The sequence below is a fragment of the Oratosquilla oratoria genome, chromosome 18 (assembly GCF_046742065.1).
Source record: "Oratosquilla oratoria isolate Oo_2021 chromosome 18, ASM4674206v1, whole genome shotgun sequence".
NCBI lineage: Eukaryota > Metazoa > Arthropoda > Malacostraca > Stomatopoda > Squillidae > Oratosquilla > Oratosquilla oratoria.
The window spans coordinates 269,608-296,877 of record NC_134794.1 but is presented as its reverse complement, the minus strand read 5'-3'; the positions used below and the strand labels follow the sequence as shown (position 1 = coordinate 296,877).

General features: G+C 39.5%; 2 protein-coding genes across 3 annotated transcripts in view; one reads left to right on the top strand and one right to left on the bottom strand.

Annotated features, from left to right (window-relative positions):
- The first annotated feature begins 3,888 nt into the window (after positions 1 to 3,888).
- On the top strand, positions 3,889 to 24,591 carry LOC143034957 (neurochondrin homolog). Its single transcript, XM_076201301.1, has 8 exons — positions 3,889 to 4,041; positions 11,322 to 13,590; positions 13,832 to 13,853; positions 14,127 to 14,193; positions 14,350 to 14,533; positions 14,685 to 14,801; positions 14,995 to 15,131; positions 24,310 to 24,591. The coding sequence occupies exons 2-8, from the start codon at positions 11,343 to 11,345 to the stop codon at positions 24,490 to 24,492; spliced, it is 2,958 nt and encodes a 985-aa protein (XP_076057416.1). The 5' UTR covers positions 3,889 to 4,041; positions 11,322 to 11,342; the 3' UTR covers positions 24,493 to 24,591.
- LOC143034964 (uncharacterized) overlaps positions 24,584 to 27,270 on the bottom strand; it is a 127,450-nt gene continuing 124,763 nt past the window's right edge. For both annotated transcript variants that reach the window (XM_076201308.1, XM_076201309.1), the window contains one exon: positions 24,584 to 26,783. In XM_076201308.1, the coding sequence (XP_076057423.1) occupies positions 26,516 to 26,783 (268 nt within the window). In that variant the 3' untranslated portion in view covers positions 24,584 to 26,515. The remainder of the gene's footprint in view (positions 26,784 to 27,270) is intronic.

Sequence of the window (27,270 nt, the reverse complement as noted above, 5' to 3'; positions counted from 1 at the left end):
CGTGGCGGATGTGTAATGTAACCACTGAAGGGTTTCGATGGTTACATTACACATAAGTAGCAACGTCCAACTCCACTGACCTTCAATATTCAGTTCTGCATCAGTTTATGCTCAGCAAAGCACTTGATCTAGTTGTGTTTAACTAGTAATTGTTCTATAAACACTGGAATGTCTGTCTGTGTGTAAGAGGACAGTCATGGACCTTATAATGTGAATGATACAAGGCTGCAGAATAAAACTTAGAAAGTCAAGACAGGTGGGTTGCCAGGACCAGGTGAGTTAGTCGAACCAACTGGGAAAGGTGACCAGAATATATACTAAGCTCCCGGACTTCGAACGGACCTTGTAATAACTGTCTAGCACTGTACTGAGGAGCAATATGGAAGCGACCATTGTTGGTACCTTGCTGGAATTTTTTTACGAGTATATTTCCAAGTTCAAAGAAGTCCAGGCAGTACTACTATACCCTATGCACTGAGATCTGGCCGTTAGGGCGGACCACTGGGAGTTCCCCTGTGGTGCCACATATAATTATTTTATAGTTTTATTTTATTATATAATTCTATTTTATAATTTTATAATGTTGCCTCATATGATTATATTATAATTTTTTGTCACACACCACCACTGAGATAAAAATCAAAGCAATGTTTTCTATACAAAGGTTTCGTTTCTTTAAGTGTAGATATGGCATATGTGCATGCGAGAGCGACGTTGCCACTACATCTAATCTCTGGCCCCGCCCCCCTCACACTGCATTCAGAAAACATTGCATCCACACGCACGTTCTCGCCATGGATGCCCATATGTGGCAACACCGGGAAATCTCCTAGCCACGCCTTATCGGCCAATTCTCCTTGCGCTGACTATAGTCCCTGTTTTGCATTACTACACACAATCACACAGGCTTGCATATCGAGCACATTTCGAGCAATGGTCATTTGAGACACACACTTACACGCCCATACTGAAATAAAAGTAGAGAGAAGCGATAAAGTAAAACACAATGCTAATGGTCAAAGGCGTCTCTAGTTGTTACAGAAACATAGGCGTCACCACATCTGTATACCGCGGAAAAGTTGAAAACCAATGTTTGGTCGTCTTCGTTTTTTCGAATTTTTCCCGGGATACGGAGGTTCGGATTCGCGAAAAAAAAGACGTTCCGAACCCGGAAGTCCGAATCTTTTTTGACGTCGGTCCGAATCCGAACCTCCGAACCCAAATCCGGGATTTTGCCGGTCCGAACAAATCCGCGGATAAAGGTTCGTGAACATTTGTTCGGAACGCCCACCTCTGTAGAAAAGTATAAAGCTGCAGGATCAGTGAACATAGAAGCGGTACATGATTCTGATTAAAGCAGGCGTCTATGAACAATTACGTTTCTCTACTTGCAAATCTTTCTTGAACATCACTTCATCTTACCCCAGCTATCCCCTGGCCCAACTGAGCTAAACAATAAAAAATATAATTTGCATTATATTGTGATTAATATGTGAATATTTTGACCATTTTTGCAAAACAATGGGATAATCAAGATGTCTAGGATCGAATTTGATTACTGCTCTGACAAGTTTGTAGTTTGTGTTTGAGGAGTTTAGACTTGGGGTACCACGAACAACAACCGTAATCAAAGTGACACTGTACTAGTGCAGAGGACAATATCTGGTGGTTTTCAAATATAGAAAACTAGAGATTCTGTACCATACGTTAGAGTAGTGTCATACTCAAATGTTCTATAAATCTAGTTTAACCAAGGACGCAGGCTAATGCATGTTGGTGGGCGCCTGAACGTATAATATGTTTTTATTTCTTAACGTCTTGCTGGTTGTGCATCTACTGGCTCCCTACTATGCATTAATTAAGATAAGCCAAATCCTCGTTCCCCTACTCGTCACCGTAGAAATGTTGCAAAGACTGCCAGCTCGTCCATCCGACATATTGAGCATTTTCTACGATGACCACCGAAGTATCGGAGCAGTGGACAGTTCGTCGACACAGCGTCTCGTGACCCAGGCCCGGCTACTGACCGCTGTGGCTGAAGCGGGTGACACGCCACACTTCTGTAAGTTCCTATGACGCGTCCAGTGCCAACAACGTTGTTCCTTAATTATGGTTTAATGCAGTAGAGACGTTAGTGGATACTTGTCAATATCTACAGAAACATAACAATTTAAATGACATATCCACGCGCCATCCACACTTGTGTGGTGTCTGAATTTGAGTGTCGGGTTTGTTAAGGCTCTGACTTTGTCCCATTAAACTCTCGATTCCCGTTCTATTGTCAGGGTTTCTCCTTGGGACCAAATATCACGGGAGTTTCGCATTTGGCTCGTTTCTCACGTATCGACTTGTCGCCGTAGACCGTCTACGACACGACGCCGTGCTCTCAAATAACCATGCGTGTCTATGGACGTTTTCACACGTGGTCGTGACGTGTAAAAGCGCCCTTAGATACCATCGTTATTGGAGAGCACGGCACGGCGCGGCGTCGCGTCGTGGCGTGGACGGCGTACGGCGAAAGGTCGATACGTATGAAACGAGCCTAATTCTTCAAATTCAATATATAATTTCCTGGGGGAATTCCTTAGTTATCGATTCTTTGCTGGTAGAGTGCAGGACCAAGAGTATTGGGCAGTCCAAAGCAGAGTCCACTTCGTCTTGATGTAGTCAAACGGGTGATTAGCAGGGCTGTGTAGGTCCTGGAATGCAATGTCTTTTAGTCGGATCCGGCGTCCAGTTATTGATCGTGGTGCTTGGGTATGTTGATAACACCATTTGCGTATGTGAGCGCGTGTGTATTTAACTAGTTGTATCATATGAGGTTGGAGCAGTGATCATGGGGTCCCGTCTCTTTGCCTCCGTCCATCAAACTTTGCCTTAAACTCGTTCATATTATTGTTCTGGATTATATTCTCCTCCAATCTGTTGCATAAATGTACGCATCCATGTGGAAAGTTGTATTTCCTAACATCTTTCAAACAAGGTTACTTTCATTACATACCAACAGTTCTTCCCTGTCCATTTCTCTATACCTTTCTCTGATCTAAATATCATCAGCCTCTCTATCTCTTCCATTGCGGAAATTCCCACTTTTCTCAGGCTTTCCTCGCATGTCAGACTTGGGATCATATTGATTGCCACCCTTTGTGTGTATGTGCGTACGTGTATGTATGTGTGTATGAGCGTGCGTGTGTTTATGTATCACTATTCAATGTTTACTATCTACTACTAACGTTGCATTAAAAATTGCTCGGTAAATAAAGGGACCTTGTTGTAAAACAGCAGATATATCTAACGGGGTTAGACTGTTCCAAGCCTATTACCGCAGTCCTTCGCTGGATCCGCTTTAGAGGGAATCTTTCTTCCTATCAGGAAATAGAAGAGCAACCTAATCTTTTGTCTTCTGAAATACCGTTGGTCAAGGTTGCTGAGTGCACCTCGACATACTTCCCACAGTGGAAAATTTTGAGCGAGAATTTATGAAATGTCGTAAAACGATAGAAAACGGAGACGTGCGCAAATCTTTGGCGAAGAATGTGCGCCTCGTGATAGAGGTATCCTGTAAAAAATATAGTATGAATTGTTTTTAAATAAATAGATTACTCTATATAATAGATAAGCATCCAGTGGGGTTATGGCAGACATATTTGAGTTTAATTCGCATTAATGTAGATTGTATGGAATGCCTAGTGTTATGTTTGAATTTCCCGCGTACTATCTGTTCGAACACAACGTACATACAAATTGAATTCATCATCAAAGAAACACAACTTTTATCACGATCAGGATTTTATATGTAATATTCAGTCTACTTAATTCATGTCTTATTCGCCCATAATTACTTTACAAGATTGTAGAGACAGTATGCGAACAATCTTGTTAAACGTTTACATTACCAAACTCGATCGTCTCGGTGTTCTGATACTCAGCTGTTCGGCAGTCTTTTTCGTTGGCAAGGGCGCATGCCAGCCCGTGTGCAGCGGAGGGCCTTGTATGCTACGAAGTATTGTCGGTTTTCACCTCTCCCACTGATGTATTAAGGTACAGTCTATTATTTGTAAGCCCAGTTGTGTCTTAGAAGCTCCTCAAAATCTTTTGAAATGCCACAAGTCTGCTTCCTGTGCACGATGTGATGTATTTGCGTCATTGGAGTGGATTGGAGGAAGGTAGAGTGAGGGAGTAGATGCCAAGTATGTCAATTCTCTGTAGGTTTATTATTCGCTATATGTATAAAGAAGATATAATTGTATTATGTAGTTAGTTTGCTTATTGTGCGCAGTTGTTACCGGAGCTTTGTGATGTGTATATTTTGTATCTAGTGTGTTGTTGAATATAATGGCGACCGTAGGCAACTTTAGTCCTCTACATATTAGACCTCAGGGCGACCAGACACTGCTTCCCACTCAGTTACAGATCACAAGCTAGTGAAATGGCTTTAGATAATTGTAATCCAAGGAGCCAAGTCACTCTAGAGTGTACCGATTGTGACCAAGACACAAATATAAGTACCATCCTGTTTGACCTGGACAACACTTTAATCGAGACTCGTCAAGCTGATCTCGCTACTTGCAAAAAGGTATTGCTTTGTCCGTTTTGGTGAGCGCATTTCGCCCGCTGTTTCACTTTATGTACGAAATTTCGTAATTGTGACGGCCTTCACCTTTTATGAAGCCTACCAACGAGCTGGCATACCAATCTTGTCGTGTAAACCCGATAAATGGGTTAATATATGATTCATATGGCATGCTAATACAAGCGTTGAATGATTATTATTTGTATTTGCATTATTTGTGTAAGGCAGCTCGTTGGTCGACAAGATCAATGAATAATCGTTAAAAAAGTGCAGAGTTTGAGGCATGTTTGACAACAATTCAAGTGGGAAAGGTGCATCATCGTCTATTGCGTAACGAGTTCCGTGAAACCACTGTCATAAACCGCATGAAGTCAGTTAATCTGAAATTTATCTGGTAGCATGGAGAATAATCACGTAGCGATACCCAGTAGATATCATAAGTGAAAAGTAGTGAACGACAAACGGGGTTGACTCTTAATATAACAATTAGGCAATTCAAAGAAACCCCAATACTTCGTGTGTATATACGTAACAGGTAACATGCACGCGTTCAGAACCACACACACACACACACACACACACGAGATGAAAGAATATCAAAATGACATAATCACTAAAGAACGTGGGAAGGTTGAATAATAGAAAATCGACATCCATAGAAACTGTGCAGGCAGGTAATATGAAAAAATATTAACGAAATATGATAAACAGGATCTGATAAACATAATAACGAGTTAGATCCACGCTCCCAGCTTGAAAACATTTCAAGGTTAATGTAATCCGAAAACGACACTTTAGTGCATATTTCTTCCTTTCTTATTCTGCGTGTGTGTCTGTGAAAGAAAGGTCGCAACATTAATTAACGGGTCGGCCAGTGTATGAGCCCTGATCGCTTATATGGGAGAGTGATGGCTGTCGATCACGTGACTAGCTCGTGGTTCTTATTCAGAGCGAATCACGGAGCGCACGCAGAGCAACATAGGATCAGGTCTTGTCGAGAATATTATAACATGTAGGTAATCACACGGGCGCATGCCCTGACCGGTGTGGTGCGGTATGCGTGTACACACTCGATGGCGCAGTGATAGCGTTCGCAACCGCTGCTACAGCGGTCCGAGTTCGAATCCCGCTCTGGGCTGAAATAATTTCAGTATTGCTGCGCTACGAGTCGTTACTCCAGCTCGTTGGAGGGGAGTTGTGTGTGTGTGTGTGTGTAAAGTCACCTCATTATCCATGGATTGGTCATATATGAGCTCTGAGCGCTCTTCCTAAGGGAAATTGCTGTCAATCAGGAGTCCAACACGTGATCCAAGACTGGTCAATCACACACCAAAAGACCTTTTCCGCCACCCATTCCACGTCCAGAACCGTGCAACATAACAATAATAGTAATAATGATTCTGAATTGTAGTAATGGTATAATAACAATATCCACAACAGAAATTATGATTAAAAATGATAATGGTAATAAAGGTGCTACGTTAGCGTGCCGTGTTCCGCAGCATCAGTAGTCTACGCTGTGAAATGTCCTTTCATGGTATAAATTTAGCTCGAGTGTTCCTGATGAACCGAACCTAACCTACTGTACTCAACCTAACCAGCATCAGCACACCCACGGTGGCGGGGCGGGCTGGCCAAATCGCCCGATGTGCGTTAGGTTAGGCTGGATGAGTTTGGTTAGGTTAGGTGTAAGTTAATAATACATTATTCAATACCATTAATTTTTTATCATCCTGTAGTATGAAGACCGCACGCCAAAGTTGCACCGAACTAGATATGCAAGTTAAAAGAGAATATAAGATATAAATAAACACCAAAACAGGTGCGGAACCACACATAAGTGCGCGCGCGCGCGCCCACGCACCGGCTCGACAGTACGGTGGTACCGTTCTGGAATGCTAATCCATCGATCAGAGTTCGAGGCCCGACCATGGCTAAAAATTTCAGCATCGCTGCAGTACAAGCTGGCTCTCCATCTCTGGTAGGGAAGGAGTTGTGTGTAAGGGCACTGCATTACCCGTAGATCGGGCCATATATAACCCGAGCTCACATCCCGGAGGGTAAAAAATGTCGATTACGTGCCTAACACATGATTCAAGACCGTGGTGGTGATTCACCCAAGGTCCGTCGTCGATCGAAGACGATAGTGCTTCGGTGAAGCGTGAATAGAGGAGTGAGGCTGGGTGGTGATGCTGACGTCTTTGGTGTTGATGCCAGTGGAGGCGACTGGACTTCAATTCTTGACCCGGGTCTCGTTCCACATCGCGCGCACACTGGGGGTGGTAACATAGGTTCATCGCGACGACCGAAACTCCAATTTTTGACATTTATTAACGTCTCTTATGGTAGATACCAACCAGTTGTAACGGTAGGGTTGGGGGCCACAGTGTTCAACTTAAATGGTAGGACTTGATGAACTAGCATTTTCATTTCTGGTAAAAAGTAGTGGTATGTAGAGAGGTGGGGGCCAACTCTTTCATTATATACCCCCAAAGATTCAAATATTAGTTCTAGTACTGAGAAATATGTGAAAGGAATATATTTGATTATGTAAACACATGTGAGACCTAAACACTACTAAAATTAAACATAAACCAAATTAAGTTCTTTTCCCCAAATGAATTAATTGGATGCCCCCTCACTCCTACTTAGTTTGCACGGGGCCACCACCTCTCTGTACACCACTGGGAAGGTGAATATATATATATATATATATATATATATATATATATATATATATATATATATATATATATATATATATATATATTTTTTTTTTTTTTTTTTTTTTGGTGTGAGAAACCCAGCCAAATTAGAAAAAAGGAAAAGCATGAATATCAGTTTAGACAATAGGGTTTGTTAAATTAGGGAGAGATGATATAGTTGTGTTAAGAATGATCAAGGAAATGGACAGAACATCAGCAGAGAACCAAGAAATCGTGCTGCTTCAAAGGTAGTGTAACTTTCCATATAGATGTGTCAGTTTGTAGAACTAATTAGATCAAACAGTAATTCAGAGAGAACAGGAGTGAATGGAAATCAGGGTTACAAATTAAGACAGAGGTCAGGACCCATGAGCATAGCTCTTGTTACACTTAGGTATATACTGTAATGTTGTTATGGACCTACCACAGATAAATATTTTGCATATTATATGTAATAACTTCTGGTAGACTTTATTTATTTTTTTCTCTAATTGTTATGTTTAAATGCAGAGTCCTAGCTTAGAGTCAGTGGTAGCTTGGAAGTAATACAATGCTTGTGCATTAACAACTTAGTGGAGTACAACCATGACATATCGAGTGAACAGTAAAGTCCATATCTACATATGTAGATATCTATAGGAAATGTGTACAGAATAGGTGATTGTGGAATAACAGATATTTTGAAGGGTTAGAATGGCCTGTGAAGCAAAAACTGCATAGTTTACATCATCAGATATATTTGGTATTTGATTCTATAGTATAGTAAGTAGGTTAAAAAAATGGTTTCACTCTCCTCTCCCATTTTCTTTCCTCTTCTCTCTCTCTCTCTCTCTCTCTCTCTCTCTCTATATATATATATATATATATATATATATATATATATATATATATATATCACACCGAGTAATTAGTTGATTTGATCTTACAGTATATCAATGAATGAATTGGAGCAAATAGGCACAACAGCCTACATAAGGTTGTGGTGTTCTTTTCAGATACATACAACAATCTGAATATACTGTATTATTGTCACATAGACAGTATGGTAATTTTAAAAAACCATAACTAAAATACAAAGTGAAGTTCCACCTTGTATAGAATGGATTTCATAATGTACAAAGGGTAGGCATAACTTGTTACTAAAAAGACGCCATAGAGAAAAAACTGAATAGCCTAGCATTAGCCAAGATAAAAGAAAAAAGCGAGAAAAAAAAAATCCAGTTCAGAATGGATAACTGCATTTTGTCCAGCGATGTTAGTTGAGAGAATTCTTGAAAAGAAATAGTCTAATCTTGAAATGTGCATCAATAGTATGGCCCCAACACAGAGTGAAGGATGTAAGCAAATTGAGAGAATACAAAGGGGAGCAACCAAATTGGTCCCCACCCTGGAACATAAACCATACGAGGAAAAACTAAAAGCACTAGATTTGCCAACTTAGATGAATTGAAGAGAAAGAGCGATATGATTAGTGTTCAGGTCACTGAAGGGGATAGATTGCATTGACAGAGATCTGATTAAAGATGGGAGGGCTTTAAGAGGTCACAGGAGTAAATTAGGGAGACCACGTGTCCAAAGGATGTGAAGAAATAAGTTTTCCATATAGGTGAAAAAATACTTGGGATAGCTTAGGTGATATAGCCCAAGCTCAAATATTACATATGTTCAAATCAAAATATTCAAATATTACATATGTTCAAATCAAAATATTATAATTGGAAATCAAGGATATAAATTAAGATACAACCGTAAGAGAATTTGAGGCTAGGAATGCTAAAAAAAGATTGAGAATAGGAGACAGGACCCAATGAATGTTGCTCCTTTTGTATGTACTACAATTAGGGAAATACAATTTGGGTTTCACCACATTTCAGAAGTGCCATGATTTTAGTTCACTGATCTTCATCATACACACATTATCATCATCACTTCAACAGTTTGTCATGAGGTTTGTATTTACCTAGTTTTAGTGTATGGGGCTGGAGCAATGCTCATGGGTTTCAGTTTCTTTTACTCCCATGTGTCAGATATTACTGCGAATTATTTTATAGTGTTGGCTTGGGTTATATTTTCACCCAACTTATTCCACAAGTCTACACATCTATGTGAAAAGGTATACATCCTGACATTAAATTTGTTTTTCATTTTTTTACTATGATCTCTTGTCAATCTTCTTGCACCAGTTCTTTTCTGTCCACTTTCTCTAAATCATCTTGCTCCTCCAGTGTGGGAAGTCTCAGTTTCTTCAGTCTTTCTTCTAATATGTTGTTTAGTCCAGGTATCATTTTGGTTGCTGCTGCTTTTTTGATATATATATATCTTGTACCTTTCTTTAAGTATGGTGACCATATCGGGGCCATATCAAGCTTTCAATGCTTTTCTTTATCATGTCTTCGTCCATGACGAAATGCTACTCATGAATTTTTCAACTGGTTACAGGTCTCTCCTTTTATTTTCCTGATATGTGCTTCAGGTATTTTCCTAATTCTATTTACCTAATTGTAGTATACAGGAAAGGAGCAATGCTCATTGGGTCCTGTTTCCTATTATCTAATTTTCTAACATACCACCTAGACTCAAATTCATGTACAATTCAAACTTAATCTATATCGTTAATTTTCAATTATCATATTGGTAATCTCTGATTATGATACTGAGGTCTTTTTCCACCTTTACTTTTGCTGTTATTTCATTTCCCATTTTTGTAATCCATATATACATAGCCCACCCATCCCTCCCTCTCATTCTTGAATAAAAATTTATCACAGGATTTCCATCTCAGAATCCAAAGAGATTGTTTATTAATATTCTTTGCTTTTTGAGATATTTCATCCCTCTGTTACAATCTTCTCATACATTTTTGCGTCAAGGACACTAGTCTATAATTTAACAGTACCTCTCTGTTATCTCCTTTGTAAATTTGTATCACATTTGTTGATTTCCAGTCCATTGGTACCTTTCCTTCTAGTGAACTCGTTATCAAATTGTGTACTTTGTTCACCAGCACTTTCTTAGTATCCAGTTTTCTCATCACGTTGAGGGCTTTCTTGTTTCCACTTCAAACAATTTAAGCATTTCTTCTGCTTTCACTGTTATTTATTATGTTCATGTTTCCTCCACTCTTTTCTTGCAAAATTGTCATCTATGTTGAGTACTGACTGAAAGCTTTTATTCGTGATTTCTGCTTGTGCTCCTGTATGACACCAGACATGTGAAGTTGAGTATTGCATGTCATTATCACTACATACTTCCTGAGGCAATCATAAAGATGATGCACTTGTATTTAAGTTGTAACATTGAGGACCATAAGTTTGTTTAATATTCACAAGCTGTTCCTTTTTCAGTGATTCCATTTTCAGATGGAAGAACAATGTGAAAAGTATACTAAAATGTCATCAAGATGCCATCATAGATATACAATAGGAAAATATTGTGAGAAAAGCATGGGAGTACAACACTTTGGACAAGTAATTTAATGGCATCAGAGCCCTGAGACAACTGTGTTCACACAAAACAGAAAAACCCTTTGAGATCTGTCATGTACTGAAAGAGTATTCTGTTGCCCAGAACATCTAGTTAGCATTATGATATATTTACATGTTATGATAAATTGCTTGAAGGTTCAAAGCAATGTATGCAGGAGATGCAATATTTTAAATTGCTCTCAAATCATTATAGTTATTTATTAAAGATGTCAGGTTTCTACATGGATTAGGTAGTGTGGAAAAGTTTCAACTCCACTTTGATGGCTTAGATTTCTTTATCATAGAACTGCAGATACTTTAACAAATGTAATTTGCATATTTATAAGGTGTTTTGAATTAAAATTGTGTACAGGAGGTATTAGCAGGTTTATGAACAATGCATCTTTGTTTAATGTTCCTGAACTGATTAAATTGATGTCTTGCAGAAATGGCATTTCAAGAAATTTTAGGGAGCTCGTTTGTGCATTATATTCCATTATGATAAACTTTGGAATTCTGGTGGAATTACAAGAAATTGAGAAATATCTTTAAAAGTGTAATGAATTAATCACCTTTCAGAAGTAGGTAATAACTGGAGCCATGGATAGCTCAGACAACAGCACAGAGGAAGAGAAGCAGGTGCCAAAGAGTCGGGGGACAAGGAAGAAAGTTACCAGAAAGGGAAAGGATGAGTGTGTGCCTCCACCCAACCCCATGTACCGGTGTATCTTCATGTTGGAAAATGCACAATCTGATACAGACAAGTTTGCAGCCCTTCTCATGGTGACTAAATTAATCAAAGCAGAAGAGCTTACAGAAACTACAAAGCGTGCCCTGATCAATGCCATTGGATTAGGATTCCTCACAAGAATGCTGAGAACAGATGAAGCACCTGAAGGTTGCCCTCCCCACCTCTTCAAATCCATTGCTTTGACCATCCTCTCATGTTTTGTTTCCACTTGTGCTGGAAACTCTGCCTTGTATGGTATACTGCCCAGCCTGGCTGAGATAGTGCAGCACCCAGATGCATATGAAGATGATTTGACCCTTATAAAAGATGCTTATATTTGTCTCACAGGCATTGCTCAGGATAGTGGGGGTCGTAAAGCGATAATAAATTTTGAGGTTGTTGGACAGTTGGTGGACACGTATATTGCTGAAGGTTATTACCATGAGGAGGCTTTAAAGGTTTTGCAGTGTGTCATACTTGGTGAAGGGTCTGGGATATGGGTGGATGAACCTGAGGCTTTCACTAAGCTAATGAATCATGTAGCCGATGACTTTAGTAGAGAGCAGGGAGAGCAGAAATTTGTATTGTGTGCCATTTTGTCAGATATTTTGCCAAGTCTTCCTTCATGTGTGAATGTGACAGAGGCAACTTGGTCCTCTTCTCTCCACAGTGGCTTGGCAGATATTATATTCAGTAAACTGGGCAGGGAAATGAGAAACCAAGGCCTTAGACTTGCAGGTGTCACTCTTGAAAACTTAGGTGCAAGCTGGGTGGTAATGGGAGGTGATCGTGGACAGCAACTCCTTCTTATGATGGTACACTTGGCTTGCATTGAAGTTCGTATGAGTCTTGAGGACAAATCACTGCAGGAAGCTGTTGCCTTAGCCTCTCCAACAACAGCATGTTATAGCATTCTTGAAAATGCCATCAACTACATGATCAGTAATGAGTCACTAGAATTGGAGCAAAAGCAGAAGCAGCAGCTGTATGCTGCTCTTAAGGGTGCCTTTCATGCTGTACTTTCATTCCTCAAGGATGTATCTTCAGATGAATCATATACTAACAAACCAAAGACTCAACTTTTTGTTTGTGCCACAATCCGAGTTTTGGGAGCCTGGCTGGCAGAGGAAACATCAGCTAATAAAGAGGAGGTTTACTCTGTACTTCCCTTCCTTTGTCATACTGCCAAATACAATTTTGAATGGAATAAGGTGAAACCTACAAAGATGAAAAAGAAGAGCTTGGGAAGTCAACAAGTAAAAGCAACTACCAAGGAGAAGTTACCTGATATATTACGCTTTCTTTTACCTGGTCTCTGCCATCTTACTGCAGAGGACACTGCTAGGAATATTTTGCTAGAACTTAGTATTGATAATTTACTCTTTGAATATTTAAATGAACATTGGGAAGGTCTGAGATATGTTCTTGGCCCACATGGTAAAAGTGAAGTATGTGAAGTACCTGAAAGTCAGATCACCTCTTCCACAGAAGCTATGGTGACCATTTGTAATATAATGATGAACATTGTAGTACAAGAAGCAGAGCGAGTTCAGGAGGACTGTTTTTATTATACATTACTCAAATTTATTTTCACAAAAGTGCCCGACATTCCAAATGAGGAGCAGTACTTGGCCCTTTGTGGCAACTTGTGTACTCTGGGGCTCATGATTCTTCGCCATCAGCATCAGAATGTGAAAGGTTCAGATTTCACTATTTTTCGGTTTGTGCAGTCCACTGTGCGCTTCCTGTGGGATGCTCACAATGTTGAGGAAAGTCAGGATTTCTCCACTCTCGTGGTTTCTTCCCTCTATAACCCCCATTGGGACACCTTAAGGGAGCTATGGTACTTAGGTATGATGACACTCAGTAACATCCTTCCTACTATACCATGGTTGTGTGATTTCCTTATAGAGAGTGAGTGGCCTCAAACTATTGTTAAAACATGGGTGATTGTCAGAGAAGGGGGAATTGAACCTAATCTTAAGACAGCCTATGAGGATTTTCTGTGCCATCTTGCCTTATCCTCCAAACCCGCATTAACTACCCTTCGAGAAAGTGGTGCTGAGATGGTTTGCAGAAATCATCATTTGCACGATCTTCTGAGTGTTATCAGTGTGTGATATATGACTGCTGTGCTATTTTGAATGTGATACTCAAACTATTTGTCTAAAAACTTTCTATCATAGTTGAAATGTAAAATGTTATGGGTAGATAGGTACAAATTAATGTATTGAAGCCCAAAACAGTATATCAAGTAACTCAAAGCATTGAACAGAATTTTTTGTTATTTGTCTTTACATAATTGTAAGATTTTGTATGAAAGTTCATTTTGTTACCAACTCAATTTGTTTCATTGTAGATTGTTATGAAGTCAATAAAGAGTGACAAAGAGGAGGATTGTTTTAAATTGAGTTCCTAGGGTGGTTTGGTACAAAGTGGGTAAAGAAATATTTTTGGGAAAATTTTAAATTTCACAATTTAACCAGTATAACTCTTAAGTGTAGTTTACCTGTGATGAATATTTCTTAGAAAGGATTACTGAAAATTAACAGAAATGAAAAGAGCTTACATAAATGTGTGTGTGATTTGTTCATTCTTCAAAATGATCTGACTTGTACTGATACAGGAAATTAGATTAGGATTTCATCATACAGATATTGCTATGGACACTTCCTGTATCTCAAGACACCCAAACACCATCCGGAGATGCATATGCTGATGGTAACTTTACCATGCTTTGTATTCATCACTTTTTTTTAGGCTGAAGTATGGAATATACATGAATAATGTTAGATATACTTATCTCTTACTATGTTTCAGATTATCTATAATGATTTAAGAGATCATGAGTACTTCAACTAGTAATTGATATTTCAGGTATCACAATGGCTAGAAGATAGACAGGTGCCAATTGAAGTATGTTCTAAAGTGTCCAAAAGTTTCCTGAAAAAGTTCCGCTCAGCACCCGCTCCAGACTTGTGCTCCAGTTTGGCAGGTCTGGACAAGTGGAGAAAAAATATATGGGCTTCAGTTTTGCCAGATGAATATTCTTATCTTTTAGGTAGGGTTTCTCTCGGCCAATTTTATGATAATAGATTGAGTACTTGTATTGGTAAATATAATTGGTATGCTACTAATAAGTCCTTGAATATATCATGTTAGTGAAAATATGGATTAATTATTACAAAACTGACATGCCTTTTTTTCCACAGATCAGCTGTACAGTTTTTGGAAGAAAGAGAGGTTGCAGCAGTTGGCAATTGAGTCCAGTGTTGCAAGGATGTTGAAAAAGCTTCACAAAAGATATAAATTGGTTTTGATCACTAATGGTAATTTGTACAGTTTATAGTTTCTTCTTTATTTATATAAATTTTGTGGAGATAAGCTTATTGTATATTTTAAATTGTTTTGAGTTAGATATATTTTTATCTATGAGTTAGTGCATGGTGTAAACCTTTTAACAACATAATGTGCTTTGGAATCTATTGCTGCTCAAAATTTATATTTCTTGTATCCCATCAGGCTCTTCAGTTGCTCAGTGGGAGAAGATAAATTGTGTGGATGCCCAGAAATTCTTTGATGTCATAGTGGTCAGTGGGGACTTGGATGTAGAAAAGCCACAGAAAGACATTTATGATATTGCCTGTGGAGAGTTGGAGGTAAAATGTTTCTTACTGTTTTAAGTGGTGAGGTAATGAACCTCTACTTATAGTCATACAAGTTTAGCACATTGGATATATTTGTGGAGTAGGGAAGGCAGAAGGCAAGGTGTATGTGGAGATTATTTGTGAATGGATATGAAGTTGACATAGTCTGAAGGGACTTCTTGTCTACAATGTAAATTCTTGAGTGGATGAAGGGGAAGGTTCACCATGTGATGAAGCATTAGGGGTAAACTAGCCTTGGCAGTTGGGCCCTGCTATCAGAGTTCTAGGTCTTGCTGCATTGCCTCAGATCCAAACAGTTGGCAGCAGACAAGGATATTCCTTCATCTATGAGGAACAAAGATATAAGGGACAACAAATAGGTGTTGGATGGATCAAAAGTGAATGTATGTTTTTACTAGGTAACCTCCCTTGTAAGAAGAAAGGTCCTTTTGCTGTATGTATATATGAATGTTGGTTGTAAAGTTGAGTTGGGAAGTTGTATGAAAGGTACAAAAGTAAGAGAGGAGAAGCAAATTGCAAGGTGAGGGAGACAAAGGAGAGCAGATATGAAGTGTGTTAGGTGTCTTCTAGAGACTTAAGAAGGAACTGAAAAGAGTGAGGTGGGGTGAGTCAGACAGAGAGGAAAAGGTAAAGGGGGTAGACTGATAAATGCTACTGGAAATGAAGGTGGTAAAGGGAAGAGGGGTCGAGTATTTCACAGATTTGTTGAATATGGAGGAGGTCAGGGAAGTTTGGTTTTGACTGTGGGGGATGCCAAGAAAATGACTGATGGGAGAAGAGAATGAGAGGGCTACAAGAAAAGATGAAATGAACGTTGAAAGTGATGAAAGCTGGTAAGGTACCTGAGTTAGATGGGTGTCAGGTGAAGTGTCTGATCAATCAATCTGTTGCCCCAGGTCTCTCTTGCAGGAGATTCGCAGCTCCCAGGCAATGTTCCTTTTCATTTTTTGCTGCAAGTGTGCGCAGAAATTTGCTTGTGTGCAAACTTTGCCTTCTCCGAAAAGTATGTGCACACCCATGCAAGTCACCATCTTATCATTTAAGTAAATACGCCCAATTTGTAAGTTTGTATTACATATTACCTCCACCAAAGCAGTTATTGGTTTGATGGTTGGCAAGTTATCATATTTTTAGAGAACTTGAAAGTTGATGTTTGGGTGGAACTTCTTTACTGAATGGATTTTGATATAATTTGAAAACCTTGTGTGCACACATTTTTTCTTTGTGTGCTAGTTGTAAAACATGTGCACAGCTTAGAGGGAATGTTGCTCCCAGGTCTGGTAATGGCCATCAGAGAGGCCTGTAGGTCACTCAAGGAAGAGATATTGTGTTTTCTAAGGATATTTAGTGTGGGGTAGTGCAAGGTGGTGTTCTGTGTTCTCTGTGTGATGGATTCATCTTGGGCAATTTATGTAGCTTTATAATACTGAATTTGGTGGTCTGTCTTTAAAAGATTATGTTGTGATCTGGGCATGAATATGTTTTTATGAGAATGTATTTTATTTATTATTTATTTATTGCTGGTTGAGAAGGAGACCTTTTGATCCATATCTAGGTCGGATGCGAAAAAAAATCATATTAATAATAAAACAATAAATAAAAACTATAATAATGTAAATAACAAATAAAATACACAAATAAATGCATAGGTGTAGTTAAATAATAAACACAGGTAAATAGTAAATAATAATAAATTGACATATAACTAATAATAAATGAAAATCAGACAGACAAATGATAACAAAACAAAAACAAATAATATAAGATAAATTATAATCATTACAGCATCTTACTTAGGTATTTATCTAACTGATTCTTAAAGCTTCGAACTGAACTACATTGCACTACCTGAGCAGGAAGTTTATTCCATTCATTTACTACACGGTTGGCAAAGTTGTTCCTACCTACTTCTAAATTGAATCTATTTCCGGATAGTTTGAGACCATTGTTTCTTGTCTGATTCTCATTCAATGTGAAAATTTGGTCACTTTTGATGTTGTCAATTCCCTTTATAATCTTAAAGACCTGTATCAAGTCACCTCTGAGTCTACGTTTTTTTAGGGAAAACAGATTCATGTGTTTTAGTCGATTTTCGTATGATTTATTTTTTATATTTGGTATCAGTTTTGTGGCTCGCCGTTGTACTTTTTCCAGTCTGTCAATGTCTTTAATGAGATTCGGTGACCATACAGAAACAGCATATTCCAAATGTGGACGAACTAACGATTTATATAGCTTGTTAATGAGTGATGGACTTTTGAAATCAAAAGATCGGGCAATCAGTCCCAGAATCTTATTTGCTTTCTCAGAGGCTGAAATACACTGCTTGGATGATTTGAGGTCGTTACTGATAATTACGCCGAGATCTTTTTCACTATCCACTTTTGTTAACGAATTACCAAATAACTTGTAATCGTACTTACTGTTATTTTTACCTATGTGCATTACCTTGCATTTACTTGTGTTAAATTTCAATAGCCACTTTTCAGACCATTGCTATAATTTATCTAAATCTACTTGAATATCTAATTGGTTTGAGTGATCATTTGCCACTCCGCACAGTTTTGTATCATCAGCAAATTTGGAAACTAGATTTTAGTCCATGGTCTATATCATTTATATATATAAAGGTCAAAGGGATGGTGGTTCGAACCCTGCCACTGCCGAAGTTGAACTAAGGGCACGGTTCATTAAATTCCATGTTACAATGTCCTGAGAGGATTAGGAGAGGAACAGAAGGAGTAATTGGTGAGGAACAGTGTGGATTTAGGACGGGTAGAGGTTGTGTAGATCAGATCTTTGTGGTAAGACAGATATGTGAGAAAGCTATAGGAAAGGGGAAGGATGTTTTTTGGGCTTTTATGGATCTGGAAAAGGCTTATGATAGGGTAGACAGAAAGGCACTGTGGGAGGTTATGCAGATTTATGGGATAGGAGGAAAGCTTTTGGGAGCTGTCAAGAGTTTTTATGTGAGTAGTAGAGCATGTGTTAGGATTGGAAATGGAGAGAGTGAGTGGTTTGAAGTAAAGGTGGGACTTCGTCAAGGATGTGTTATGTCGCCCTGGCTGTTCAACTTATACATGGATGGGGTGGTGCGAGAGGTGAATGCTAGGGTAGTGAGTCAGGGATTGGAGATGGTTAAAGAAAATGGAGAAAAGTGGGAGGTGAGCCAGCTGTTGTTTGCAGACGACACTGCGCTTGTGGCAGGGTCAGAGGAGGGATTGAGGAAGCTGGTGGCAGAGTTTGGGAGAGTATGTGATAGAAGAAAGCTAAAGATAAATGTGGGTAAAAGTAAGGTGATGAGATGTACAAGGGGTGAAAGTGGCAGTAGACTGGAAGTGAACATTAAGGGAGAGCGACTGGAGGAAGTGGATAGTTTTAGATACTTGGGTGCAAGTGTAGCAGGAAAAGGTGGAGTGAAGGTGGAGGTAGAATGTAGATTGAGAGAAGCGAGTAAATGCCTTGGTGGTTTAAAGAGTGTAATGAGAAATAGACATTTGGGAATGGATGCGAAGAGGAGACTGTATGAAGGAGTGATTGTGCCAACAGCATTGTATGGGGCAGAAACGTGGAACATAAGAGAAGAAGAGAGAAGGAGTTTGAATGTGTTTGAGATGAGGTGTCTGAGAAGTATGGTGGGGGTTACTAGGCTAGATAGAGTGAGAAATGAGGAGGTGAGGAGGAGAACAGGGGTGAAAAAGGATTTGGGAGATAGGGTTGATGAAAGAATATTAGGATGGTTTGGACACATGGAAAGAATGAGTGAAGAAAGACTAGTAAAAGAGGTATGGAAGGCAGATGTGGAGGGAGTGAACATGAGGGGACGTCCTAGGATGAGGTGGATGGATGGGGTGAAGGGGGCTTTGGGGAAGAGGGGAATGTCTGTTGAGGAAGGAAGGGAGAGGACGGAAGACAGAGGTGAGTGGAGAATGGTTGTATATGGATGATGTTGTGACTGCATGAGGAGGAATGGGCGGGGGGGTGGGGGGTGGGGTAGTATGTGTGAGTAAATTTTGACGCAGCCCGAAGGGATTTCTCCCCGTCCTCTCCTTATATGCAAAGGGGGACGGAGAGGGGGGGGTCGCCGATTAAATGAAGCGGCCTTGCTGTGGATGTACTGTGTCTTGCGACACTGCTTCTGACCCAGGGCGGTGGGCAGGGTGCAGGGATGACCCGTCATCCAGGAGGTGCTCAGATGAGAGGAAGGGTGGGAGGGGTGTGGAGTGTATTTAGGGATGAATTGGGTGGGAGTGTTTTTATGCCTTTCCCTTTTTGGCTACCTCCCTTGGAAGGGGGAAAAAGCCTTGGTATATGTATGTATGTACAATGTCCTCTCTAAAACGGCACCATCCTAGTCTCCCAATAGGGGTGAGTCTGTGACGTTAAACCATATCATCATCATCAGTTCTAATTATTAAATGTGCTGTGTCTTGCTGCTCTGCCTCTGACCCAGGCATTGGGCAGGAAACAGGGATGACCCTTCATCCACGAGGAGCTAAGATGAGATGGAAACGAGGCTGGTGGATGGGAGTGGGTGCATGCCTTTGATTCAATACCTCCCTTGTAAGGGCAAAGAAGCCCTTGGTATATAGCTACATATACCAAGGGCTCTTTCCCCATTACCAGGGAAGTAGCCAAAGTCAAAAGACATAATTGCACACCCATTTCATTCCCATCCACCACCCCTCCCTCCCTTTTTTCTTGGCTCCGCAATGATGATGGGTCATCACTGCATTTTGCCCACTGCCCTGGGTCAGAAGCAATGCAGAAAGGCTACTTCATTTAATCAGTGACCCCCCTTTCTGTCCCCTCATGCAGAAACATTGAAGACAGGTAGAAAGCCCTTCAGGCTTTATCAAAATATTCATGCATAACCACTCCCTACCATCCCCCACCCACTCCCTTCCATTCATCAATGTATCATCCGTACATAGCCGTTCTCCACTCACCTTATCTTCTGCCTTCTCCCTTCCTTCTTCATGAGACATCTCTCTTGCTTGAACACCCCTTTCACCCCATCCATCTCATCCTCCATCAGCCTTCATGTTCAGACCATCCACCTCTGCCTTCCACACTTCTTTTACTAATCTTTTTTTTCACTCAAGCTTTCCATGTATCCAAACCATCCTAATACTTTTTCATGAACCCTACCTTCCATCTCCTTTTCCACCTCTACTCTCATCTTCACCTCCTTGTTTCTCACTCTACACAGACTTGTAACCTTTACCATATATTTCATTTCACATTTAAACTCTTCCTCATTTAGATAGGTAGATTATTTATTTTTCTTTCCTTCAGCTGGTTGTGCTTGTTGTAGTGGGATGGGTGAATAGGGCCATTGCACAGAACTACACCTATCATTTTTACCTGATATCCTGTGGGGAGGATTCCCCGAGTGCATTGGGGGTGATTTTGATGCATCCTGGTACTATTCTCAGTGCTTTATTTTGTATAGTTTGTGAAGTGTCTGTTTTGGTGGGAACTAAATTGAAGAATTGTAGTTGAGTGTGAGTCTTACAAAAGGACCATAGATTGTGATTAAGCTTTCGTTTTGTTGTCCGAAATCTGTGCTTGTGATTGCTTTTAGTAGATTTACTTTCTTTTTGAGTTGTACAGTTATTTTGATGCAACCCGAAGGGATTTCTCACCATCTTCTCTTTTTCCTGCATGAGGGGACAGGGTGCTGATTAAGTGAAATGGCCATGCTGTGGATGTACTATGTCTTGCTACATGGCTTCTGACCCCCCAGGGCAGTGGGCAGGAGACAGGGATGACCCTTCATCCACAAGGAGCTAAGATGAGAGGGAGGAAAGGGTGGGAATGGGTATGTGACATTTGACATGGCTACCTCCCTTATAAGGGAGAAGAAGCCATTGCTATACAGATAGGTAGATAGTTTAAATGTCAGATCTTTGATGTACATGTTTAATATCATGAGTATCAAGAGAGATTTTAGACTTTTAGCATTCTTTTCCAGTGGAAGGGTCTGGCTGTATTATTCATGTTTGTCTAGAGTGAGCAAGGTTACTGGGAGGAAGATTTCAACCAGAACCCTCGTAATTGGGTCTCTGAATATGTGTGGATGTGGGATAAGTGAGATAAAAAATGATTGGTATGGTGTTTATGAGAAGAAAGATGAAGTATTGGCATTAAGGGAAATGTTAGCTCAAGAGTAAGAATGTTGTAAGTACTGTAGGCAGTAAAGAAGGGCAAGGGAAGAAAGGAGTGGCTCCGTTGGTCTATCTGTCCATATACCAAGGGATTTTTTTACCCCTTGTAAGGGAGGTACCCAGTTAAGGGTTTCACCCATTCCATTCCCGTCTACCACCCTCCGTTTCCCTCTCATCTTAGCTCCTCATGGATGAAGGGTCATACGTGTCTCTTGCCCATTGCATAGGTCTGAAATAAATGCAGCAAGACATTACATCCACAGCAAGGCTGCTCCACTTACACAGGAACCTTCCCTCCTTTTTGCCTCATGCGGAAAATAGAGGACGGGGAGAATTCCCTGCAAGCTGCATCAAAATATCATCTATACACAACCATTCTCCACTTACCCCCATCCCCTACCTTCACCTTTCTCTGCTCAAGATATTCCCCACTTGTGCAAAGCCCCTTTCACCCATCCATCCATCTCATCCTCAGTTGTCCCATCAAGTTCACTCCATCCACCTCTGCTTTCCACTCTTTTTGCTAATCTTTCTTCACTCATTCTTTTCATGTGCTCAAACTATCCCAGTAATCTAAGTTTACATGTTCAAAATACTCTGGTGAAACCTCTCGCTGTGTTTGTCACTGACTGCACCAAGAGATATAGGAGAAAAGTACCAGTGGAAGCCCAAAAAGTGGATTTTTAGGTTTGTATTGTACCCCAAATTTTTGTACAAAGTCGGTAGGTTGTCACAATGACGGGGTATCTTCTGATCTGGGGTTACCCAAAGAGTCTGCAGACTTTCTTGATGATAACCATGCAGCTTTTTCAACATCAGTAAACACTTCAGTGAACTTGTAATCTCACATCAGTTTACTAATCTGTGGTCCTACAAAAGTACCTTCCTTTTTGCATCACTTATTCTGGGAAATTTGTTTCTCAAATATGTGAATCCTGGATCAGTTTTATCTATAGCTTTGACAAAATTCATTATCAACCACAGCGAAGGAGGAAGATAATTTTCTCAGGATCAGTAAGTGGAGCACTATTGACATTCTTCTCTTGGAACCAGGGATTGCTTTGGCCACACTCTCTTTATAATGTGTGTGTGTGTTTGTGTGTGTGACTGCCCCACTCATAGGAAGCAAAAGAACTCGGTGTAGCCTATCTACATTCCAAGTAAAAGTGCCACAACCTTTTGGTCACCATAGATATTCCATTTAAAATCCACGTACTTAATTTTTTTACAACAGAACCTTCATATTTTTATGTTTTCTTCATGTTAGCTGCATGAGACAGATAAACAGAAGGAAACTTGTTTTCATTATGAAGTAGGACTGCTTTCAAACTTACTTTGGAAGAGTCAATAAACTAGTATCACTCATTTGTGTTAAATTCATGTGAAGTTATTCATAACAGATTGGACGTCATTGCAGAATAGCAGACCATCCTAAAGTGAAAAAATGTTCTCAATCACAATAGCAATTACAATAAAAAGAAATGACAAGTCTACTGGAGCCCAAATATTATGGGAGATAGAAAAAAATTCTGAAATTTGTTTGCAGATGATGCAAAAATCATGAGGAGTGAAAAATGAGGAGGACGGTAGACTTTTGGAAAAAGATTTAAATCCTATTTTTGCATTGAGCCAAGAATGGAAAATGAAATGTAGAATGATTTAATGTCACAAACTCCTCCCCCCCATTGGAAGGCTAGGACAGTGCCCCTCACAGAGGACTTTGTAGTGTGGAATTTAATGAGCCATGCTGTGTAATACCAAAAAATGCAAACTACCAGAAATAGGCAGTAGTGACAAAAGACTATCCTTAAACTAGTCCTTGGAAATTGAACCCATTACGAAAGCAAAAGAGGAGAAAGATTTGGGGGTGTTGATAAAAGACAACCTGTCACCTGACAGACATCAGCAAGATTGTGGGAGAGACATATGGACTGCTGCAGAAGGTCAAAGTGGCACTGTATGGATAAAGAGATGAAAAAACTCTTCAAAACCCTGATTCCAAGATTGGAATATGCATGAGTAGTATGGTCCCCCACACAGAGTGAAGGATATAAGCAAGATGGAGAGAATACAAAGGGCAGCAACCAAACTGGTCCCCAGCCTGGCAGATAAACCATATGAGGAAAGATGAAAAGCACTGGGTCTGTCAACTTTGAAAGATCAAAGAGAAAGAGGTGATATGATTACAGTATTCAGGTCACTTATGAAGATAAATTGCATTGACAGAAGAGATCATGGTAGTAAATAAAGACCACATGTCTAAAGAATGTGAAGAAGTAGTCTTACGTATTGATGCATAAATACCTGGAATAGCTTGGGAAGTGATATGACCAAGCTCAAACAATACAAGCTTTCAGATCTAAATATGATAATTGGAAATCAAGGATATAGATTAAGTTGGAACCATACATGAATTTGAGGCTATAGTCAGTGCAACGAGAAATGACTGCTAAGGCTGTTCTAGGAGATTTCCCGGTGTTGCCACACATGGGGATCCATGGCGAGAACGTGCAAGGGGGGTGGGGCCAGAGATTAGATGTAGCGGCAACGTCGCTCTCTCTTGCTCATATGCAATGTCTAGACTCGAGGAAATGAAACCTTTGTATAGAAAACATTGCTTTGATTTTTACCTCAGTGGTGGTGTGTGACAAAAATTATAATATAATTATATGTGGCAACATTATAAAATTATAAAATAGAATTATAAGATAAAATAAAATTATAAAATAATTATATGTGGCACCACAGGGGGACTCCCAGTGCTCCGCCCTAACGGTCATTTCTCGATGCAACGAGTATAGTTAGGATAAATAATTAGAGAATAGGAGAAAGGACCCAATGAGCATTGCTCCTTTCCTTGTGTACTACAGTTAGGTAAATACAGCCTGCCTTTTTAATCTAAAGAAACATGTTGAAGCTTTCTTCTCAAGATTGATTTTGGTTAATGTTCTACAAATATAATTTCTTTATCCTGATTGATATTACTTTGTACATTGCAGGTGGATCCCTCTGAGTGCATAATGGTAGGTGACCGAAAAGATACTGACATTCTAGGTGGTGTCAATGCTGGTGTTGCAGCAACAGTATGGATTGACCTGAAAATGCATGTAGCATCCCCTGTTCAACCAGACTTTACCATCGCCAAAGTTACTGAGCTGGTTGATATACTTCCATTGCTTTGATTCCAATTTTTTTTTTTTAGATTTTAAAGTATGATGATAGTTATGTTCTACCTTTTTTAATAGATTGTTTTATGTATACCTCAAGTTTGAATAGACGATAATGTATGAATAATTGGACGATCTACTTTGTTGTAGAGTAGTAAGGAATTCCATGACTCTTGAACTCAATCACTATAGTGCATTCTGTAGCAATCTACTTATGCAAGAATTATTGTTGTTTCTCCAATATATTAGAAGAAAGTGCTTTGCAGGTTCACAATTATTTGGCAGGACCAATAGTTTTATTGCTATTATTATTTTTATATGAAATTGCTCAGTCTTAGTAACTTGTATGCATTTTTTATTAGTTGGCATTATATTAAGACCTATAGCATAGCCTCATTATTTCTCTAAACATGTACAGTTCACAACAAATTATGGAGGCCCAAGACATGTAAGAGAATGTTGGATACAATGCAAAAAGTATCAACCTATCCTAGGGCTTTATTACAAATTAAGTGTCTTGAAATCACTCATTCATTGTTATCTTGACAAAGAATGTCAGATGACATAATCTCTTTGCCAAGATGCATATTTTTTTTAATATGGCAGTACATACATATTTCTCGCACATGTACCTCACTTTCACAGAATCATGTAATCTAGTTATTTTATTAACTTTTTTTTGTAGATAAGATTGTAGGTTGTATCAACAAGTGCAAGTTCCTATTTTTTGGGTGCAATACATGCCATTTGCTTATGAGAGTATGGCGCCATTACTTTGTGACATAAATCTTAAGAATATCTCAGATGGTTTACTCATACTCTTAAGAAGAAACTGCTTATAGTGTAATATAATTACAAATAAAATTGATAATTTTTTTGCAGTAATTTGTCTCCTTTAAACTTCATTTCTGTCTAGAGTAGCTGGCAATGCAGCCATAGTTGTTGGCTCTAGTTTCACTGAATGCAAATTTACAGCCCCACAATAGCTAGACCTTTCTGAAGATATCTGGGAAAAAAATTAGACTCTTATCTTTGTTTTTACTTAATTGTAGTTTACAGGAAAGGAGCAACACTAGATGGGTCCCATCTCCTACTCTCCAATTTATCATAACCTTAAATTCATGTACAGTTCTAACTTAATCTATATCCTTGCTTTCCAACTATCATGTATAGATCTATAAAAGCCCAAAAAGACATCTCCTTTTACCAAAAACTTCCTGTATATCTGTCTTGTTACAAAAGTTTGATCCACACACACTACCCACATTGTTTCTCTCCAATTATTCCCTCTTCCACTCCCAATCCTCTCATTCAACATCCATGTACCTTTCCAATGACAATAAACTGATCATCTTAAAACTATTATATACATATCCCCTTGTCCTTTGTAGAGTGGAAATATCCAAGTACTCCAGCACATTCTGTTCCCATGGGCACATTTAACAACCTCACTAGCCAATCCACTCTCCCTGTTCCTCCTTTTGTCAGACACTCCACATGGCATCCATCTAACCCAGATGCCTTACCAGTATTCATCACTTTCAGTGCACCTTCTACATCACCTGAGCACCTTCCACTGCCACAAACAATTCCTAACCTCCTCTGCAATCAGCAATTCTCTGAAATAATCTTCCCAACTCTACCACATTCAGTTCCATTAACATCTGTCCATCTGCACACTATCTTTTACTCTGACTCATCCACCCTCATTTTCTTCACTTGCTTCCAAAACAGATTTGTATTCTTTTCACAAGTCCATAAAATCCCTACCCCATTTTTTTCTCCTTTAGTAATTATGCTGGTATATACACCAGCTTAATTACTAGAAGTAAAATTAGTTTGGGGATTCATTTGGTGACATAAACTTGATTCATGCCCCTAAATAGAAATGTTAAGAAAAGAAATTATAACAGTGAATAACAAAGAAACTGGCTTATTCTGAGTACTTTTTTGGTACCAATTTTTCATTTGTCAAATTATTTACATTTCCTCAGTACCTGGATTTTGCCTGCTGCTAAAGCCATGGCAAAAACTCGTTTCAGCCCCGGCTGAAATGGGGATACGATAACCTGAAATTTCCTGCAGATGCATGCCCGGTGGTCTCTACATCTGGTGAAATGGAAGAGGAGGAGCGAACTGCACTCTTCCACTGGGGTGCTGACAGGTCAATCACAGCACGACAACCGGACTCTACCAGGACGAAGTTCTGGGCGAGAACAGACCCTGGAGCGGAGGGCTGGACAAAGACGCCGACGGGGAGGAACTCCTGGACACACTTGCCGTAGACCAACTGTGGCCGAACAGATCTGGCAGGGAAGAAGTAAATATTCCCTATCAGTCGAACAAAGCTTTACAACGGCCGGATTTGATTATTATATTCACTACAGTCTTAGACCACGTACTGGACGCATAATCGAAAACTATTATTCTCCTGGATGAGAGCTTAGTTCATATATAGCCCGATATATGGGTAATGCTGTGACCTTACACATACACACACACATGCATAGACTTAACTCCTTGCCCTCTAAAGTGGTGGTTTGCAGTGCAGCGATGCAGAAATTTCCTGTCCTGAGCAGGTCTGGAATTCGGATCGCTAACATGGCGATCGAGAGCAGCACCACTGCACATGTACGTATACATTTATGTATACGTGAACATCATTGTCTTGTATATAATTATACAGTACTGGTTAAAATTAGACGGTAGTGTGTACAGTAATAACGCTGAGACTGAATGTGTTAGTTATTTACATGTGGCTATTTTCACTGATACACCAGCTGAGTCGTCGTA